The 21253-nt window shown below is 42.4% G+C and overlaps 1 protein-coding gene across 4 annotated transcripts in view; it reads left to right on the forward strand.

The window, feature by feature from the left end:
* The window catches only part of grid1a (glutamate receptor, ionotropic, delta 1a), a 489918-nt gene that overhangs the window by 303034 nt on the left and 165631 nt on the right, over nt 1-21253 (forward strand). For all 4 annotated transcript variants that reach the window (XM_057847669.1, XM_057847666.1, XM_057847665.1 and 1 more), the window contains one exon: nt 19197-19402. In XM_057847669.1, coding sequence (XP_057703652.1) covers nt 19197-19402 — 206 coding nt within the window. The remainder of the gene's footprint in view (nt 1-19196; nt 19403-21253) is intronic.

The following is a 21253-nucleotide window of genomic DNA, read 5'->3' on the forward strand; positions in this document are numbered from 1 at the left end:
GTGCAAGTCACTTTTGAGATTTTTACCTGTCCTGCACTGTAAAGGGAGATGCTCCACAATTTCATTGTACAACTGTATAATGACAATAAAGGGCTATTCTATTATTATCGAGTAAAGCTAGAAATTCAGTGATCCACTGGTGCACCCAATGCCGGCTCCTGCTGCATGAGACACCGCTGCCTGTCAGCAGCGCTGCATTGTTGTTTACCTAGGCAACGCCTAAATAATGTAAAACACATACATGTGGGAGATGGTGTATTCAAGGATTCCGGGACTGTCATTTGGCAGCATGGCTTGATAGCAAAGTAAATCCAGAAGCTTTAATTGTGCTGAGCAGAGAGCCATTCATGGTGCATTGAGTTCTTGTGTGGAGATAGGGGTGAGCCAGAAAGCAACAGCTCGAGGTGACGTCACCTGTCTTGTTAGTGACAAAGATGCACCAAAGGACCCAAATGCTTGACAGTTCAGTTCACACAAAAGTTTATTTTCCAGATCTTAAGGTTAAAAAAAAAGAAAGATAATGAAAAATCACGGCAACACCTGGACACCAATCAACTGAGTAAGTTCCACAAAAAAGAAAAGCCATTGGTTTAAAACATCAATCATCAGAAAAGGCTTACACTAGGACGTGGCAGGATAGCAGACAAACCGACACAGGGCAAGGTTGGACGCAGACTTTTTATACAGAGGGTCACAGGTGAACACAATCACCCAGATTGGCAAGAGCACAAAGTAAAGTTAAATCAAGGAGGAACGCCACCACCAAAATAAAAGAATCCAACATGAACCAACACAAAATATTAATAAGACTTCCGAGACGTGACAGTTAGGCCCACCCAAAAAATCCTGGGGGTTGAGCAGAAAAAAATGAAAGGTTCTTGCTATATCTCAAGAGATTCAGCACTCAATTGCTTTCAGCCGATGCATGTTTTCAGCACTTATCTTCTAACATATAGCGACTGCGGATGTAAATTAGCATTTTTGCAATAATCCGGCATATTTACGTCTTTTTAATGTGTTTGAATAGATGTTCATTAGTGTTCACGGTCCCTATCAAAGAAATAATAAATAACAAGTAATATTTCCAAAAATAACCTCTTTAAATTACGAATCCTAAAAATTATCTAGAAAATTCAATGGCATGCACCACCCACATTATATGGCACAACCTAAAAAATGGCAATCAATGGCGTACCGCACGCTTGCTATTTTTAGACCGTGACGTCGCATCGTAAAGCGGAAGTATAGCAGAAGTGGGACATTATAGACTATAATTATAGACTATTATTAGACTAAAATTTCTACGGTAATCTTTCAAAAACGAACATGCCGATCACACATTGCTTTTTTGGAACTTGTAGAAATGACTCTAGACATTACGACACATGAAGGATGTTTTCTTCATATGTTTCCCGAAACCAAAAACTCGGGAGGAAAAAATGTGAAAAATGAATCAACTTGCGTGGACTTTTAACAACAGGTCGGTGAATCCATTCACATTTTATATGCAGTAAACATTTTGTTGGGTTGGCATAGTCTTTCAGAGGACAAAGAGGTTAGCCATTTTGATATTTTTAACTTATTTTTTTAGCGTGACGTTGTGCCGTGCTGCTTCTGTCTGACAATGAATGACCTGAAAAGAATTAAAATGGTAGGCTATCTGACTACCACTGTTGCCTTTTCTGTTGTTAAAAAAAAAAAAAAAAAAAAAAACTTTAGTAAGGGTGAAGTGTAAATAAATTATAGAATTAGGATTTCTTATCAATGAAAAAATTACAAGCGTTCATTGGCTGTCACTGAGTAGCATATGCGATTGCTACACAAAATATAAATTACCCCCAAGAACGGTCAGAGACGTAGGACAACCAGAGGGTATAATATATCGGAAAGACAGGGCTGGTGGTAAAGGATAGCTTGTTGAAACAGAATGTCATTGTCAGTCGCGCAAGAAAAAGGCGTCGATAAAAAAGCTAGCAACAGTAGCTAACATCATGAATATTAATGAGCGGAAGTGACGTGTTGCTTGCGGTACGCCATTCATTCGCTACCTTTGACATCTATTGACATGAACTCAAATCCATTACAATCAGCGTCTATCGATGTAAATACAGTTTTTCAAAAAGGAGGTTTGGAGCAGGACCTCACAAAGCTTGTCTGTGAATATCTAGCTTAATAAAAACTGTAATGGAAAGCAAATCTGTTCTGATCTTTGGATTTGATATCAGCATGGCTTTTGTTTGACTGCTGACTAAAAAAAGGTGTAAACATTTTTATTAAAGGTTAAAAGCCTGTCATGTTGCCACTCAGGTTGTTGTTGTTGTTCTTGTGGACACTAAATTTAAAGTCCTACTTCTCTGTCATTCGGGTACCGATTGTCTTAAAATTTAGTAGCTATGTAGCATTGCCAGTATCTGTAGAATGTCAGATTTAAAAAAAAAAAATTTAATCAAGGCTGATTTCAGAGCTAATTAATTAAATGAGGACTTATTAATGCCTATGTCACTTCATGTAGTGTGCTTTGGCACACCGTGCTTGTTTTATTCCTGATGAAAGAAGAGTTCACTGCTTCTTTTGGTAGTTTTAGGGCTTGCTATGTCATACAATACACTTTTTGTATGACTTATAAAGTCTGTTCAAAAGCTCAAAAAAGCAATATGTGAATATTTTTCTTTGAAAAGTGCAAGGAGTGAATAAGTCAAACTTCAAATCTGTCAAGGATAATTGGTTCTCATTGAGACTTATTCAAGCTCTTTTTACAAATGGAGCTTGTTGTAGTGTGCCCCATAACATCTTCCAAAAGGCTGTTTTAAACCAAAATACCTGACATCCTCTTCAATCTCAATTTTTAAAATATTATAGTTTATGTATTTTACAGGCATTTTCACTTTGTAATGTAAATACCACACCTTGTAACTTTTTGCCATCCTTGATTTAGTTTCATTTTGTGTACTTGGTACCCATGTTGTGCGCTTTTTGTTATTGAAACCTTTGTTCTTACTTTTTACTGTTTTTACATTGTTGTAATCCTTTAATATTTCATTGCACATATGCACTTGAAACAAATTATGACATTGAATTGCTACTAAATTTGCTTCCCCCCAAGACAATTTGTAATCGTTTTTTGGTAATTGATCCAAAGTAATAAACTTGGCTGTTAGGTAATAAGTACATTCCCAGCAGCCCATCTGCATTTGGTTTTCAGTGCTAATTGGCAAATATTGGATGTGCTAAAATATGAGCTCATCTGGAAACTTCTGCCAAGAAAGAAACATCTTCCTATCTAATTACATACTGTGTTCCAGACATTTTTGTTTATCAAAGTGAACTGGAGCCAGCTTGATTGATTTTAAGAAATGTCAAAGGATTTAAATAATATACCTTTCTAACAACATCAGGAGAAATGCTTGACTTTTTTTTAGGGCTGTCAAACGATTAAAAATGTTAATCGAGTTAATCACAGCTTGAAAATTAATTAATCGTAATTAATCGCAATTCAACCATCTCTAAAATATGTCATATTTTTCTGTAAATTACTGTTGGAATGGAAAGGTAAGACACAAGACGGGTATATACATTCGACATATTGTTTATATGTACTGTATTTGTTTATTATAACAAAAAATCCACAAGATGGCATTAACATTATTAACATTCTTTATGATCCTTGGATAGAAAGACTTGAAGTTCTTAAAAGATAAATGTTAGTACAAGTTATACTAATTTTATATTAAAACCCCTCTTAATGGTTTCGTTTTAATAAAATTTGTAAAATTTTCAATCAAAAAAATAAACTGGCAGCTCACCATTGTTGACCCATTTGCCAAGCGGGACGTCACATGGGCTCCCTGCCATTCTTCCACAGTGTCTTTAACTATGTAAGGTAGTGATTGAAATACCACAAGGTGTCAATGGCGAATTTTAAATTAATTTAGAAATCAAGCCAAATAGTGTGTATTGTCCCTCGACTGATGCCATAGTTGCCTGTTTACTGGTCCATCCATTGTAATTCATGTCATTTGAGTGCTGGCTTCACAATGTATGAGACCTCTGATGGTTAGTATATTGTGACTAATATTGCTATCCAGTGTATTTGTTGAACTAAACGAAATGTTTGAATAGAGTTTGACCAAAGTCTGAGTAAATTTTCTGTCTATTTTGCATATTTATTTTGATTGGGAATACCAGTTCTCTTTGCACTGTTGTTTAGCTGTGTGAGAATAGGGCCTCATGAATACAGATTGAAGCACTTTTCTTTTTGTGAACATTATTTTTTTTAGAGATATTATTTTTGTTGTTTTCACTAAATGATACTTATGTTTATTGTGAAGGAATTGCCGAAGCTTATGCCAATAAACGGTCCAATGAACGCTTGTGTCCACTCGCCTTTTGTAATATTCTGATATAGAATAATCCGAGGCACCCTGAAGTGCACGCGACGCCAATGTTGTTTACTCACATGATGCAGGAGTGAGTTAGAGTTATGGCCTGCCAAGAGCCGTAAGCTGTGTTAATGTTGAAGCTGAATGTGCTAATAAAGAAACAAAGTGCCAGCACGTCGTGTGTGGTATACCTTTGTTAAGAAAAAGCACAAAACAAGACACCTTTCTCTGCCTATTAGCTGTCAAGTGCGTCATTGTAATCTTTTTGAGGCAATGCATGAGCGGGGCATTCCGCGCATGCGTTGAATACGTCAAATATTTTAACGTGATTAATTTAAGAAATTAATTACCGCCCGTTAACACGATACATTTGACAGCACTACTTTTTTTTCTAATGCTTGTCTGAATTGAGTCAAAGGAGATATGGGGCCTATCCCAGCTGCCTTCAGTCAAGAAGTTGGGTGCACCCTGGATTGGTCTCCATCCTGCATGGCACAAAAAATACAGAGTGCAACACAGTAATTCTCAACTGGTGGTTGGGTACCCAAAAGTTTAACGTCAGTTTTTGAGCAGATCACAAAGGATAAGTAGTCAGGGAAATTATTCAGAAATTCAGACCTTTGCTCACTAATCAGTAAAAATACTTGAATGCCGTCCCAGTCATCGGTGTGTGTTTAACCATCTTGAGGAGGCGTTACAATGTGTTCCTTAAGATAATGTGGTCTCTTTGACACTCCAATTTGAGTTCCTTTGGTATTTTTTCATGTCAATACAGCAGAGAATTAAGCAGGGATTATTGTCGATGTGATCTTGATTAAACTGCATTGAGGGGGAGGCGTTCCTTTTTGTCAAAAGGAGGCATTAATTTGGAAACTGGCAAAGTTGAAAAGTAGCGTACCTGAATCGTTAAGTAGTTCACCACAGGTGACATGTCGCGGAAACCAAACAAGGCTCTTGACAAAAGCAGCAGCCAACCTCCGGGTTTAACAGAGCACGTGTAAGCCTTCTCACTGAGTTACAGTATATGGCTCCATCTCAATTAAGCCCTATTCAAGTTGTTAGAGCCATAACACCGCTGACTACCTTGTCAAATGATTTTGTGACGGATTGGAAAGGTGTGAGTGACCTTTGGCTAATTGGTGTTCCATAAAAGGTGAAGATGGCGTAAAGAGAATGACTGCTGCGTAAATGACACAGGTTGTTCCACTGTTTGACACTTTATGTTGTCAGTTTTGTTCTCACAAAAATAGAATTCCTACTGATTGTGAAAGGAACGTAATAGTGTGATTACTCAAGTGTGATTAAGGTAAAAAAAAAAAAAAAAATCTTAGAATTGCTGATCAGCCCATCAATTTTTTTTTGTCAGTCTGTGAAATTAGAGTTTAAGAGTGAAACAACTGTGGCAATAAACATTTTAGGTTTTTAAGCTTGCAAAACTGAAATGATACGCTCAAAATAAACATGAAAATAAATAAATGAGAAGTTTCATATTCTCGTCTTGGGCTTCTTCTTTACAATGTATAGAGATAGAAATATTTTTAATTACAAAAGGATGAATTCAATATATTGACTCAGAAGTGACACAATGGCGTAAGGACCTTTCTACGCTACACTTGGTTTTCTTGTTGTTCACTACAGTGAAGCATGAAAGAACGACAGTGCATTTGCAGTACATTTCAAAGTGCGCCTCTCCAATCACACCTCCGTGCTTTTCCCTATTTGATTTGCCTTCTGACATCGAGGATGCACCGCATCGCAACAAATGAATACATTTTTCGAAGGCATGTTGTGCTTTTTTACATGCAATGCGAAAACACTTTAAAGGAGAGAAACAAAAAAATAAAATTAATCCATGAATGAATACTAAAAATTTAGTATAAGAAAGGAAAATCCAAACAAATTTGGCTGCATGTGACACATTCTACTAACTGACAGGACAAAAGGTTAACTTTCTAGATGATGTCCTGTTCAATATGATTTAATAAGAACACGGCAGTCAGACATGTTGGTGGAGTTTGATGTTTTGGGGCTGCTTTGTTCCTTCAGGAACTGGCTGAAACAGTAAGTTACTCTGTCCACCAGAAAATTCGGCAGGCTACTGTACAGCCATGCTTGTGCTCTCAAGCTTAAGCACTCTAGGGTTGGACAGAAAAAATAAGCTAAATGAAAGTTTTGGAAGCGCCAAGTCAAAGTATGGATTTCACTCCAATCGAGATCCTGTAGTATGACCTTAAACTGGCAGCCTAAGCTAAAAAAAAACATCCAATCAGAATCAGTTACAACATTTGTTTTCGTACATGTTTGCTTAAATCCCTCCAATATTACAATAATAATAATGATAAATCAGAAATAAAAAAAGCGTTTTTATTGTCACATTACCTTATAGAGACTGGCGAACGGAGGTCGGGAGAGACCGGCCATATTGTCTAGCCGCTTCTCTCACAAGCGCACCACGCTCATATTTTTCTGATCATTTCGTTCTGAATTTCACTGTTAAGCGTTACCATTTTCCTTTTTTTACCACCTTAACTAACCTTCTTGGGACCCATGTTGAATTCTCTCACAAGAAAATCCGCCGTGCGTCCGTCTTGCGGGAAAACAATGAAATTGGGACCCTGTCATAAATCGGCGTATTTCAAGCATGTCGTCATATGTCGAGACAAATGACGAGTCGGATTTTTGGTTGGATGTCGAAAGGATTGTATGACGATGCAATCGTATGTAAAGGGAACCACTTGGTCACATCGAGCCAGATTGCCTGTGAACTGATTTTAAAACTCGGCTTTAAACCTCGTCTTCTTCCCACTCCTTTCCGAGCTACACATGTATGTATTGTTATCATTTCTGTTATAATCATCATTGTTTGTTTTTTTTGTTTGTTTTTTTTTTTTTTTTTCCTTTCTTCTTGTTTTTCGTTGTTATTGCTCGAAATTAAAAAAAAACTAAAAAAAAAAAAAAAATCAAACTGCATTAAAAAAATGTTATTTATTTGTGGGTATAAAAGTCCCTCAGAGGATCGGAAAAATGTAAATGTTATAAAAGTGCAACAAATGAATAAATAAGCATTTGTTCATTCATTTTCCATATCGCTAATCCTCATTAAAATCTGAAATCCGGCAGGGGGGGCAAACACTTTTTTACATTATACAGCATCACATACACAGAGCCCCACTCTAAATGAAGTGTAATTCAGCGGCTTGGTGATGAAGTGCTGATCGTGTGCGATTCATAGTTCATGCTTGCTGTTTTTTTTCAATGCTTAGTGCTGAACAAATACCCAACCCTGGGGTACGCAAACTCATTTGCATGAGACAGAACATCCCACTGCATATCTCATTGGAAATTTGAGTCTAGATCAGAGGGAATTACATAACACCTTGAAATTTTTCCAATATCCCACTTAAAAGCTTCGAAAATTGACTTTAAAGAAAAGATTTACAGTATATTGCACAGGATGAAGTGGCATTTTTGTTGTAAGAGTCTCTGTGATCACTTAAACAGACTCATCTTTGTGTTGAGTAAACATGGGCTTACAGCGTTGCCACGTCTCAGGCTTTTCCGCTTGGATAGTGACGCAGCTTGACAGCTCGGTAAAAACCTCTGAGCTCTTTCATCATGATACGCTCATTGCTGAACCACTGCAGTCCGAGGGGGAGCCCCTGCGAGCGCATCGGCTCCACTGAGATGAACGCCGGGAAACATGTTATAGGGGCTTTACACTCACACAAGTGCACACTGATAAAAAATTCACATCTAAAAATTCATAACAAAATCTGCCTTTTGAAGCCAAGGATGAGAGAGTTGAGTGTTAGGTGGTGCGGTACCCCCTGTGCTCTTGGGTTTGACTGGATTACGCTGGTTCTCGCTTCACTGGCTCAGTTAAGATGTCCAGGCTACTGACAAGGAGCATGGAGACGGCAGGCCACCAAAGACTTTATCTGGAACAGTTTTATGTGTTAGGGCTCACTCATCATCACCTTCACATTCTCCCCACTGACTCTGCTCTGCACACCTGTCACCAATCACCACACCGGCGTCCACTCCACAATCAATCACCTGACCACGCATGGTAAAAGTACAGGCCACGGCTTTTGCTCACTTTGCGAATAATTTGTGCTTATTTTCTTAACAGCAATACCATGTCAACCGAGCCTTCCAGCACATTCAAGAAAACTGCAGAGCCGCCACTTTTCACCAATTTTCCCTTTGTTAAATAAACACATCTTGGACTTATGGATTTATGACAGCTCTTTGCTGTGCTTTTGGGTCACAGCGTCTAGCCACTATAACAGTAAGCACTGGCCAAGGGACCCAGCTAGCATGTCGCAGTCAGAGAGATCACGTCGGCCCCAGGACCAACTGTTGGCACAACATTCTCAACAGCTTTCTGAGGCTGCTGCTCTCTTCTCTGGATTGAGGGAGGAGGCACTACGTGCAGCGTCCGCATTACTGCAGACGCTGCACCAATCCGCCTGTCGATCTCCTACCCTCACTCGTGAACAAGACCCCAAGATACTTGAACTCCTCCACTTGGGGCAGGATCTCATCCCTGACCAGGAGAGGGCACTCCACCCTTTTCCGACTGAGGACCATGGTCTCGGATTTGGAGGTGCTGATCTTCATCCCAACCACTACACACTCGACTGCGAACCGCTCCAGTTAGAGTTGGAGGTCACGGCTTGATGCAGCTAACAGCACCACATCATCTGCAACAAGCAGTGATTCAATGCTGAGGTCACCAAACCAGACCCCCTCAACGCTTCAGCTGCGCCTAAAAATTATGTCCATAAAATTCCTGAACAGAATAGGCGACAAAGCAGCCTTGGCGGAGTCCAACCCTCACTGCGAACAAATTTTTACTTACTGCCGGCAATGTGGACAAAACTCTGACACCAGTCGTACAGGGACCGAACAGCCCTTACCAAAGGGCTCGGTAGCCCGTGCTCCTGGAGCACCCCCCCACAGGACTCCCCGAGGCACACGGTCGTACTACGCCTTCTCCAGATCCACAAAACACATGTAGACCGCTTGTGCGAACTCCCATGCACCCTTGAGTACCCTGCGGAGGGTGTAGAGCTGGTCCACTGTTCCACGGCCGGGACAAAAACCACACTGCTCCTCCTTAATCCGAGATTCGATTTACCGATGGACCCTCCTCTTCAGCACCCCTGAATAGACTTTACCGGGGAGGAGGAGGAGTGTGATCCCTCTATAATAGGAACACACCCTCCGGTCCCCCTTCTTAAAAAGGGGTCCACCACCCCGGTCTGCCAAATCCAGAGACACTGTCCCCGATATCCACGCGATGTTGTAGAGGCGTGTCAGCCATGACAGCCCCACAACTTCCAGAGCCTTTCATCAGATCTCATCGACCCCCGGGGCCTTGCCACTGAGGAGCTTTCCAACCACCTCAGTGACTTCAGCCCCAGAGATCAGAGAGCCCACCTTGGAGTCCCCAGACTCTGCTTCCTCAAAGGTATTGGGGAGGGCTTCGAAGTATTCTCCCCACCGACTCACGATGTCCCGAGTCAAGGTCAGCAGTATCCCATCTTCACTATACACTGTGTTAATGATGCACTGCTTTTCTATCCTCAGACGCCGGATGGTGGACCACAATTTCCTCGGGGGTTGTGTGAGCTGCTTATCCAATCCCCACGCCAGCAGAGCCAGGTTCCTTGTCACTCTCGCCTGGCTAGAGCGGACACTCACCGTTTCAGCAATGATTGATTCTGGTGCTGATGAATCTTTTGTTGACAGTTCTTATGTCCTGCGGGTTGGGCTCCCCATAGCACCCCTGGAGGGTTGTGTCTATCAGTGTTTGCGTTGGATGATCACCCCATGGGCCCCATCACTCATTGGTGTGAGGCTCTTACCCTCACAGTCTTGTGTAATCACGTGGAGAAGATCAGTCTCTACGTTATCGCCTCACCTGACACACCCTTCATCCTAGGTAGACCTTGGCTGGACCTCCACACGCCACATGTCTGTTGGCCTTCTGGCCGCATTCTCAGCTGGAGTATCCCTTGCCACGCCCGCCGCCTTCGGTCCGTTCTGACACAGTCCTTGGCTGAACTACCCAGTCCCACTCCACCTGACCTCACCAAGTTTCCTGCTGTGTACCATGACCTGGGAGAGGCTTTCAGTAATGAGCGCGCTTGTACCCTTCCTATGCGCAGACCCTGTGACTGTGCCATTGAACTCCGTCCTGGAGCTGAACTTCCAGCCAGTTGCCTCTACAACCTCTCCCCCCTGAGAAATCGGTGATGGACAGTTACATTAATGGGTGCATGGCTGAAGGTCTCATTCTCCACATCTCCTGTAGCTGCCGAGTTCTTTTTCGTCAAGAAGACGGGCAGAGACTTGAGAACATGCATCAATTACAGACAGCTCAATAGCATCAGTATCAAGAACAAGTATCCGCTCCCCCTCATGAGCTTAAATTTTAAACCCCTCATTGATGCTACAGTCTTTACCAAGCTGGACCTCCGGAATGCATACCACCTTGTCCGCATCCGGGAAGGGGACAAGTGGAAAAAAGCCTTCAAACCCCCCCGTGGACACTACCAGTACCTTGTTATGCCCTTTGACCTCACATATCCCCCTTCTGTTTTCCAGGCACTCATGAATGACATAGTCAGGGACATGTTAGATGTTTTTTTAGTCCTTTACCTGGACGACATCCTGGTATTCTCCCGTAGCCTTGAGTAGCATGTCCAACACGTCCACTTGGTGATCCAGCGCCTTTTGGAGAATAGACTATCAAGGCTGAAAAGTGTGTTTTTCACTCTCCCTCTGACGAATTCCTCGGTCATATTGTGGAGGATGGCTTCATCTGCCCTGACCCCGCAAGATTAAAGCCATCCTTGACTGGCCCAGACCAACTACCCGCGAACAGCTCCGGGGGTTCCTAGGCTTTGCAAACTTTTATCGCCGTTTCATTCGGAACTACAGCCGCTTAGCCGCGCCCTCACTCGCTTCACCTCTACTCTACGTCCCTATGCCTGATCACCGGCAGCTGACGCCGCCTTTGCGGTCCTCAAGGAACGTTTCACTACTGCCCCAGTCCTTTTCTATCCCGACCCCTCCAGGCTGTTTCTAGTGGAAGTCGACGCTTCGGACATAGGTATTGGGGCTGTCTTGTCCCAACATTCCGTGGAGGACCAGAAGCTACATCCCTGTGCCTTCTTCTCCCGGCGGTGACAACCAGTGGAGGTAAATTATGACATCTTTAATAGGGAGCTGCATGCTGTGGTAGCCGCTTTCGAAGGGTGACGTTACTTGCTAGAGGGCGCCAAGGAACCCATTGTTGTCTGGTTAGATCACAGGAATCTGAGCTTTATCCGGGCCGCCAAACGTCTCGACTCCCGCCAGGAACGGTGGACACAGTTCCTGGACAGATTCAATTACACTCTTACCTACAAACCTGGTTCTAGCAATACAAAGGCTGATGCCCTGTCAGGACTCCATGCACCCATGGAGTCCTCTGCCGAGCCAACGCCCATTGTTCCTGCTTCTCGGATTGTAGGGGTGGTGACCCTGGACATGGAAGCCGAGGTCGAACGAGCCCAACAGGCTGAGCCCGGGCCTGGCAACTGTCCCCCCAACCGGCCTCTACTGAAGATCAGTCGCCGTGGTCGGGGTTTTCAGTACCTGGCGGATTGGGAGGGTTACGGCCCACAGGAATGTTGCTGGATCTCGAAGCGGCTCATCATGTGTCCCTCTCTCCTTTGAGAATTCTACGAGGCCAACCCTGATGCCCCCGGTCAGCTGCCAAGAGACGCCCCTCAGAGGGGGGATACTGTTACGCCTCACTCATCATCACCTTCACATTCTCCCCACTGACTCTGCTCTGCACACCTGTCACCAATCACCACACCTGCCTCCACTTCAAGATCAACCATCTCACCACACATGGTAAAAGTACAGGCCACCCTTTTGCTCACCTTGCGACTCATTTGTGCTTATTTTCTCAACAGCAATACCGAGCCAACCGAGCCTTCCAGCACATTCAAGAAAACTGCAGAGCCACCACTTCTCACCAACTTTCCCTTTGTTTAATAAACACATCTTGGACTTATGGATTTATGACTTCTCTTTGCTGTGCTTTTGGGTCACACAGTCTAGCCACCATAACATTATGAGAACGTAATTTGCCAAAACTTTAACCTACTAACCCTGTACAAACATTGTATGCCTGAAGTAAACTGTCTTGAATGTAGCTGCTATTCCCTGGACAACAGGAGAAGCGACACAGAAACTAAATGAAAGCCATGTTGCCAATTTCCATGTAATACTTGTATGATTTCTTCAGGATCCTCAACTTATGAAATTTGTTTCGAGTGAGACTTTGTACGCGTACATATACAGTACATAATATGGACATGGCAGCGGGGGGTGCTGGTGATGCAGGTTATGCAGGCATAAAGGGTGCTTGGGTAGCCAAGGGGAGGGGATAAAAAGCATGTCTGTGGATGCATGGAGCGTATGCATCACAGCAGGCTTCAAACTCTCTGCTACTGCAGACAAGTGTTTATCACAGAACACATGCAAATCCGTTTTGCTTTTCAAATTAAAAGCAAGAAATTTGGAATGCATGCGCAGAATAAATACTTACTCGGGCAACTTTTTTTTTTTTCTTGGCGTTCAGGTAGGTACAATTGATTGAAAATAATGGACTGTTTTCCTGTTGAGTATGCATTATCATCACCAAGTGGGCATTGTCTTTGTAGATGCTACAATATTAATAATTTGTTTTTTCATTACCAAAAATAGTCACTTGCCCTAAACTTTTCTCGAATGGCGTAGCCATAAACCTTGTATGATTTTTCTTAATCAAAACAACTACAGCAAAGATAGAAGAGGGAAGAGATTCAGAACCTTACCTGCATATTGAAAAATATATCTCTATACAGAAACTCCATGCTGCGGTCCCACTGCCCCAAGCCAAGCTCTCCTATTTTAATGCATACATTGCACTACCCTCCCCTCACACCCCCATCACGGTGCTGGGTGATGGCTGCCAGTCGGGAACCTGGCAGCCACAGTAATAGGGTGGTAGGTGGGTCCCACACTTTTTCTATATGGCGCGGCTCCCGGGGTGTGGCCTCCCCTCTGCCTCGGCTGCCGGCCGCGGGAGTGGGTTGGGGGGTCGGGTCTCCGATCTTGCATCGCCCCGTGGCAGTTCCTGGGCGTTCTCCTGCCTCCGCCTTCCCCTCTCTTCTCTGGCTGGGCATCCGCCCTGCTCTCCGTCGCGGGTCGCTGGCTGGGCGCCGGTGTATCAGCGGGGTGTCGCCTGCACCGGCGGCGGTCCCTGCCTTGCCTGGGGCTTGGTGGGCCGCTGGGGGTCCCGTGGCGTGCCGTGCCGGTTGGGGGGCTGTGGCTGTGGCTCGTGGCCCGGGTGGGCGGGCGGGGGTGGGTGTAGGCGTGGGGTTGGTGATGCGTCCCCTCCTGCCATCCCTGAAGGCCGGTTGATGGGCGCGCGGGTGGCCCGGGGGACCACCCTGGGTCCCGGGGGGGGGGGGGGCGGGGGGGGGCGGTGGCTCCTTTGCTGGGCGGCGGGAGGAGGGATGGGCTGCGCATGGCCCCCCCACCCCCCCGCCCGCCCTCCCTCCCCGGGCTGGCTGGGTGGGGGCCGTGGCCCTGGGTTGGCGCCCGCGCGGTTTCTCCGCCCGTCTGCGTGGCTGTTACGCGCCCGGTGGGGCTTGCGTGCTGCTGGATGTGGTAGGGCATGCTTGGGTTGGGGGTTCCGGTGCCGGGATTGGCGATGCGGCGGCGTAGGGTTGGTCGCCAACGGGCTTACACTCATAAGAGATTCACACGATTACTGGGTTCTAGATCACAGAACTGATTTGTGTACACTCTACCCCTTTCAATCACTTAGCTTATAGTCTTATAGACACCCCCACCCCATTCTCCTCTTTCACTGGCCAATAGGCCCCCACATGGTGTAAACCGGAAATACATCTCGCTGACGATAGCACCAGCATATTAGTAACTAGTTTAGATGTTCAATGTATTTCTTGTTGTTGTTTGTGTATGTGTTTCTTTTCTTTCTTCTCTTGTATTTCTTTTCTTCTGTCCCCCCATAATCCCTTCCTGTTCGCTGCTTTGTCATAATAAAAAGGTATTTTGAATGATCACAATGGGAGTATGTCAGACTCTCAATGTGAAACATTAAAACTGTTCAGAATCCGGGCACTTAGACTTCCATTCTCTGTGTCAAACAGCTGAACAGGACAAGTTTAAAAAAATAATAATAATAAAATAAAAAAATAAAAAACAAATAAAAATATATCTCTATACTGTACATATTAGGGGTGTGACGGTGCACACAAGTCACGGTTCAGTATGTACAGTACCTCGGTATGGGGGTCACGGTTTGGTGCGGGTTCAGTACAACAGGAAAAACCAAAAGGCTTTTTTCGCACAGCATTTGAAAATTACAGTTTGTATACCATTACACTCTTATATGGGTGAAATTTAAGAAAATGTCAAAAAAAAAAAAAAAAAAAAAACAATGAAAACCTGAATGAATGAAAAAGACATTTCAATTCAATCAGTTAACATAAACATATTTGATGTGAAAGACGTTATAGAATGGATCATGTAATAACTTGTAGAACATGAAAAATAACGTCAGTTACTTTGCTGAGTACGGTAACTAATTACTCTTGCGTTGAAGTAACTGAGTAACTGACTCAATTACTTTTTGGGCGAAGTAATCTTTAACTATAACTAATGACTTTTTTAAAGTGAATTAACAACACTGTCATATGGCAGGCTGTGCCGAAATACCCATTGGTCCGCATGTGACCCGAGGGGTGCACAAGTCCTAGGACTGGTGTAAGCAAACTCGTAATTTGTCATACCGTATTTGCCATATTGTGTGATGACTGATTAAGATGACGGCTGCAGACTAATGTTTTTGGAATGGTTTTAATATCAGGCAACTTAATTTTTACATTATGGCAATAGTCATGAGGAATGTAAGGTATGCCATAGGGTGTGGAAAAAGCCTGAAATGCATGTCTCCCTCTCACTGTGTGAGAGTTGAGATAAAGTGTGTTGAGTAGACATCATCTTTTGCATAATTTGCCTGATCTAATAGATCTAACCACTTAACACTGCAAACAATTTGGCAGGCATCCGACCTTGAGATAGGATTTTCATATGGGACTTGATCTGTTAGTTATGTAGAAGATGCGCTTTTTTTTCCTGTCTGTATACATGGGGTGCTGCGGCCTTTGAGTTCAGATAGATGTTGGTTAATGTTTCACAATGCTTCCACATAGATGCTAATTATTGAGTGTCTACAGAATTTTCCATCATCTGGTACCATTGGGGTCACAGAGTATAATTGATTGTTTTAAATAGATACTTAATTTTCTTTTTTTTTTATTTAGTTAGCGAGTAACCTTCAGTTGACGGTGACAAATAACGTCATTTAAAGAATATTTATTAAATATATTGACAAATTGCAGCTCATTGAGAAGTGCAAACTGAAAAATACAGTATGTAACATCAAACATAACAGAATTTTCTTGAGTTTGTGGCCCATGTCTACAAAAAAAATCTACCATGTTTTAGAGACCAAAATACTGTAAACAAAGTAAACACTCTCATAAAACCAATCCCTCCCTGAACTTGTGCTTGGGGGAGGTAATAACACTGAAGGAGCTATTGTAAAATTTGGCAATATGACCATTGAGGAAAACATTGTAAGTGCAGTGGTAATTTGTCACATAGCATTTAACTTTACGCTGAGTAGGATTTGTGAATAACCAACTTTCCCCCCCCCTTTTTTTCCTTTTTTTTTTTTTTTGACACCAGGATACGGAGCAGTTATCACAATGTATTACTATGATGAATAATTTTGCTGCCAGAAACTATTAATTTCAGTCACCTCGTGAGGCCAGAGGGAATGGTGATTAGATTACAAATCATGTTTGTGCTATGTCAAAAAATTGTCCAAGCTAATGTCCGTTCAATTCAAAGCAGTGCTGCGGAGTGTGGCCACTTCAATTTACAGAGCTTGGCACTGCTACAGAGTTGACAAATGATTTAATTTCATGTTTTTGTTCTGCACATTGAACAGTTTTATTCGGCAGTGACCGTTATTATTTACACCGCCTTAATGTAAATCGCAATACAGCAAAAGTGAACTTTGCTTTCTATCGGCTAAGACACTGTGCTTTGGTAGGGTGCTTGGTCTTTACAGTTTGTTTTAAACCCGCCTACGGTGCAGGCGGTGTAATGACAATGACTCACCAATACGGTGCTTTGGTCTCTGACCGGCTGAATAAAAAAATAAAACGAAAAACATTTTAAGATCATTTGCATACTTCGCCCTAAGCAGCTAAACTTCAACTCAATTAGCCCTGCCGCACTCCCGCTGTTTAACGTTATGGATTTTTCTGTGATATTCTCTGTGCACACTGTGTAGTCATGCAACAGTGCTTTTTGCCTGTTGCTTGTTTGCACTAGTAAAACACTACAATGCATGACTCATCACAGCGCCTGGAATAGTACGGCATACATTTTGCATTGAAAACCAAAAATACATATAGTAGGGTTAAGGAACAAAATGCAAGCGCATTTAAATGCCAGCCATTTGGAGTCACTCTTAAAATATTGCGGACTGTGTGAAGGTGTTAATGGCATTCATTATTTACATTCATAATGCAGCGCTTACATTTCTTTTTAATATTATTTGCCTTAGAGAGGCATCATCACATATTTCAAGGAGGCACAGTGAATGTTCCTAAAAAGAAATGAAAAGAGAAGCCGTTGTGGGAGGGAGAAAATTACATTTCTCGCTGAAATTTTAAACGCATCACTGCAGGGACGCCATCTCCACGGAGTAGAGCAGTCAGGATTTATCTGCCGACCTTTGAAATTATGAATACACTTTCTGTAGTTTATTGATTCACTTCTGAAAATGAGAATAAATGACATCTAATGAGTAAAAGTAGCAGCGCTTCACAAGGTGGAAAAGAGATGATAAAAAATGGAGAAAGAAGCTCGCATTGCGCATTAAACGTTTAATATTCAATACAGTGTCATGTGAGTACTCATAATTGGAATTTTATACAGTACATTGGAGATCAGTTGAGGTTGATGAAGGAAGTTTAATTCCTTGTTCTGAAGATGACGTAGGTCTAGGATGGTAAAATATACCTCGGACGGCATAAAAAAAATCCTCTTCTTGCATCTTCATCTTCTTATTTGGACAAAGTACTAATATCAACAAAGTTTTTATTTTATTTTCATTTATTCATTCATTTTCCGAGCCGCTTATCCTCATGAGGGTCACGGGGGAGCTGGAGCCAATCCCAGCTAACTATGGGCAGTAGTCGGGGTACACCCTGAATCGGTTACCAGCCAATCGCAGCGCACAACAAGACAAACAACCATTCACGCACACACTCATACCTACGGACAATTTAGAGTGTTTGATCAGCCTACCATGCATTGGGATGTGGGGGAGAAACCGGAGTACCCGGAGAAAACCTACACTGGCACGGGGAGAACATGCGAGGTCCACGCAGGAAGGCCGGAGCCCAGGATTGAACCCTTTACGGTATTGGCCCGAATATAAGACGGCCCTGATTATAAGACGACCCCCTTTTTCTCAAGTTTGAAAAAAAAACTTTTTGAACACAAAATTAATTTTTATACAGAAAATACTTACAGTACATCAGAAACAAATGATTATAACACTATATTTGAAAGAAAAAGCATGTTATTTTGTCTCATTCAAATCTTAATATCTGAACATTTAAATATGTAAACTAAAGTGCAATCACATTCGTAAATGAATGGCTTCTGGTTTTTGAAATGTAAATAAACCAATGTATTGTGATATATACAACAAAATTGCAATAACCGCATTAACCATCAAAGTGAAGTCTAACTGTAACTGTAGTCTTGAAACAAATCTGAATAAGGAAAAACATTGCAATGAAATAATGCAAAGTTGCAAACTGGTTAAACTAAAAAGAGTAGCTGAGATCTGTCATGACAGAACATCGCTTCAATGATATCTGGCGCCATCGACCGTCGTGAATGGGGAGAGTAGCTGAGATCTGTCTTGACAGAGCATCGCTTCAATGATATCTGGCGCCAGGTAGTCCGGGCTTTCCCTTAGAGATGGGGTGAGAAGCTTGGTCATCCGGGAGGGACTCGGGTTCGAGCCACTACTCCATTGCGTTGATAGGATCCAGCTGAGGTGGCATGGGCATCTGGTTCAGATAATTCCCAGGCGCCTCCCTGGAGAGGTGTTCCAGGCATGTCCCACCCGCGGGGGGCCCCGGAGAGGACCCAGGACACGCTGGAGAGACTATGTCTCTCAGCTGGCTTGGGAACACCTTGGGATTCTGCCAGAGGAGCTGGTTCAAGTGGCTGGGGAGAGGGAAGTCTGGGCTTCCTTTCTAAAGCTGCTGCGTCTGTGACCCCACCCCGGGTGATGTGGTTTATTTTATTCTATTTTATTTTATTTTACATTCTGCCAGCTGGATTTATTTGGTTTGCCCAAAAAGGAGTGTCCCGTGGGATTTTGACTGTCAGGTTTTGTTGTGGTCATGTCTTTTTACTACGACCGACTATGTTCCTCATCCACGTCATGACTGCTGTGACAACATTTTTGACAGTTTAAAAATCTGGCCTCCCGGCAATAACGGCCTGTCATGTTTGACCATCCTGTCCCCCCATCTTGTGCCTAGTCCTTCCCGCATTGTCTGAAGTGACCTGAAAAGTGATTTCCGTTGCTGCCGGGAATATCATTTGGACTGATCATTATTATTTTATCTACTCCGCCAGATATCCGGGGTTTGCAGACCTTCATGGACCAGGCCTCTAGACTGGGGCTAGACGTGTCCCTGCAGAGGGTCGACCGCAATGTAAGCCGGGTTTTCAACGATCTCTTCAGCACGTTGCGCACTGAGGAGCTCAACCGCTACCGTGACACTCTGCGGCGGGCTGTGCTGCTCATGAGCCCCCGAGGAGCGCAGGTTTTCATCCACCAGGTAAAATGCATTATCAGTTATATTAGTGCATGACAAAACTAGTGTTGTGTGATATGAGCCATTTTATACCACGATATTGATATGCCGAGATATAATATAATTTAAAATATTTAATGAAAAATTATAAAACAATTATGACATACTGTATTTTATGGACTATAAGTCGCAGTTTTTTTCATAGTTTGGCAGAGGGTGCGTCTTATGCTCTAGAGCGACTTATGTGTGATTATTTACGGTCGTACTTCTCTCTCGCTAACTTTTAAAAAAAATAAATATATATTCATATATTTATACTAAAACGATGTTACATAAAATAAATGATTTGGATAAAACAGAAAAGGCCTCGCGCCGTGGCCCCGCTCTTTTTTTAATCTTCCCCTTCCGCCCTGGCGCCCTCCGCGGGTCCATCCTGGTATTTCCTTTTCGATATGCAGCAGTGAGAAGTGAAATACAAACTAAAAACAGGCGAATTGAAAAGCAAACAACTGTGGTAGGAGTTGGGTATGGAAAGGATTCGAATTGTTGAAGATGCTATACAGAATCTTGTGTTGGCTTCGCTGAATGTAAACTAATGTGGTGCTTTGGTCTTATAAGAGAAATATATTTAACAAACTTTTCCAGTGTTATTTTATTGTATTAATGCATTTATAATGATCATAAAAATATGTAGACTATAGAAACATTGAGAAAACTTGCGGGGGTTTTTTTTCTGCCAACTCGAAGAGATTAAAATAAATGTTGAATCCACTATCCGCCTGTTAGAACAGACACACAAATATAAAAGATATAAATGTTTATTGAATATCCATCTTAATCTTGTTTAACTGGGAGAATTCGTTACAAAAGACAGGCTTTAATTTGTTATCATTATGCATATATGCACAGACATCCCCGCATTTCCTCCTTCTCCTGAGTCCTCACAAATAAAACATAGAATTTCGGGGGGGGTTTTCAGGCGCGGGCCTACAAATAAAACATAAAATTTCGAGGGGTTTTCGGGCTCGGGCCTGCAAATTAAATTCATTGATCGGTGGGCCGGGTTGGGCTTTAATATCCGCGGGCCGGTCGGGTCGGGATGAATTTTTTTAGGCCCGCTCTAACTTCTAGCGTTATGTAATGTTAGCATACTGTACACCTATTCAGCCTGTTGTTCTTTATTGTATTTTAAATTGCCTTTCAAAATGACATGTCTGTTCTTGGTGGTGGATTCTATCAACTAAATTTCCCCCCAAAAATGCGATTTATACTCCGGTGTGACTTATATACAGTATGTTTTTTTTCCTTTTCATTGCGCATTTTTTGGCTAGTGCGACTTATACCCACGTACGACTTATAGTAAAAAAAAAAAAAAACGGTAATTTTCCCTCACTAACTTTATTTTTGAATAGACATTAGGCTGACTTTTCACAAATGTTAAATGTATACAGTGTAAACAGAAGCAGCACAATGGCATACATATTTTTGGGCAAATGTAAAGGTATCTAATTATCTATTAATACTTGTGAAGTGTGGTTTTGACTTTTTAAATTATTCTATGTTATCCTTGCATTATATCATTTATGATAAATTAATTAGTATTGATATTGGAATGAATTGTGCTGTCTGTGTTCTGCTTGGATTAGGTCTTTCTATTTTCAGTTGTCTTGCATGCATTACTTATGAACTGTTGACAGGGGAGCCAATAGGCTAACTATTGAGAGGAGATTGTGACATTTTGAGGCCGATTGTGGGTAATATTCTTGGCAATAATGACAATAAATATGTAAAATGTTGTTACAAAGTTTATATTGTTTTGCAACAATATATTGTCATATCGTACAGTACTAGACAAAACAACAACAGAGGATAGTT

The sequence above is a fragment of the Corythoichthys intestinalis genome, chromosome 10, assembly GCF_030265065.1.
Source record: "Corythoichthys intestinalis isolate RoL2023-P3 chromosome 10, ASM3026506v1, whole genome shotgun sequence".
NCBI lineage: Eukaryota > Metazoa > Chordata > Actinopteri > Syngnathiformes > Syngnathidae > Corythoichthys > Corythoichthys intestinalis.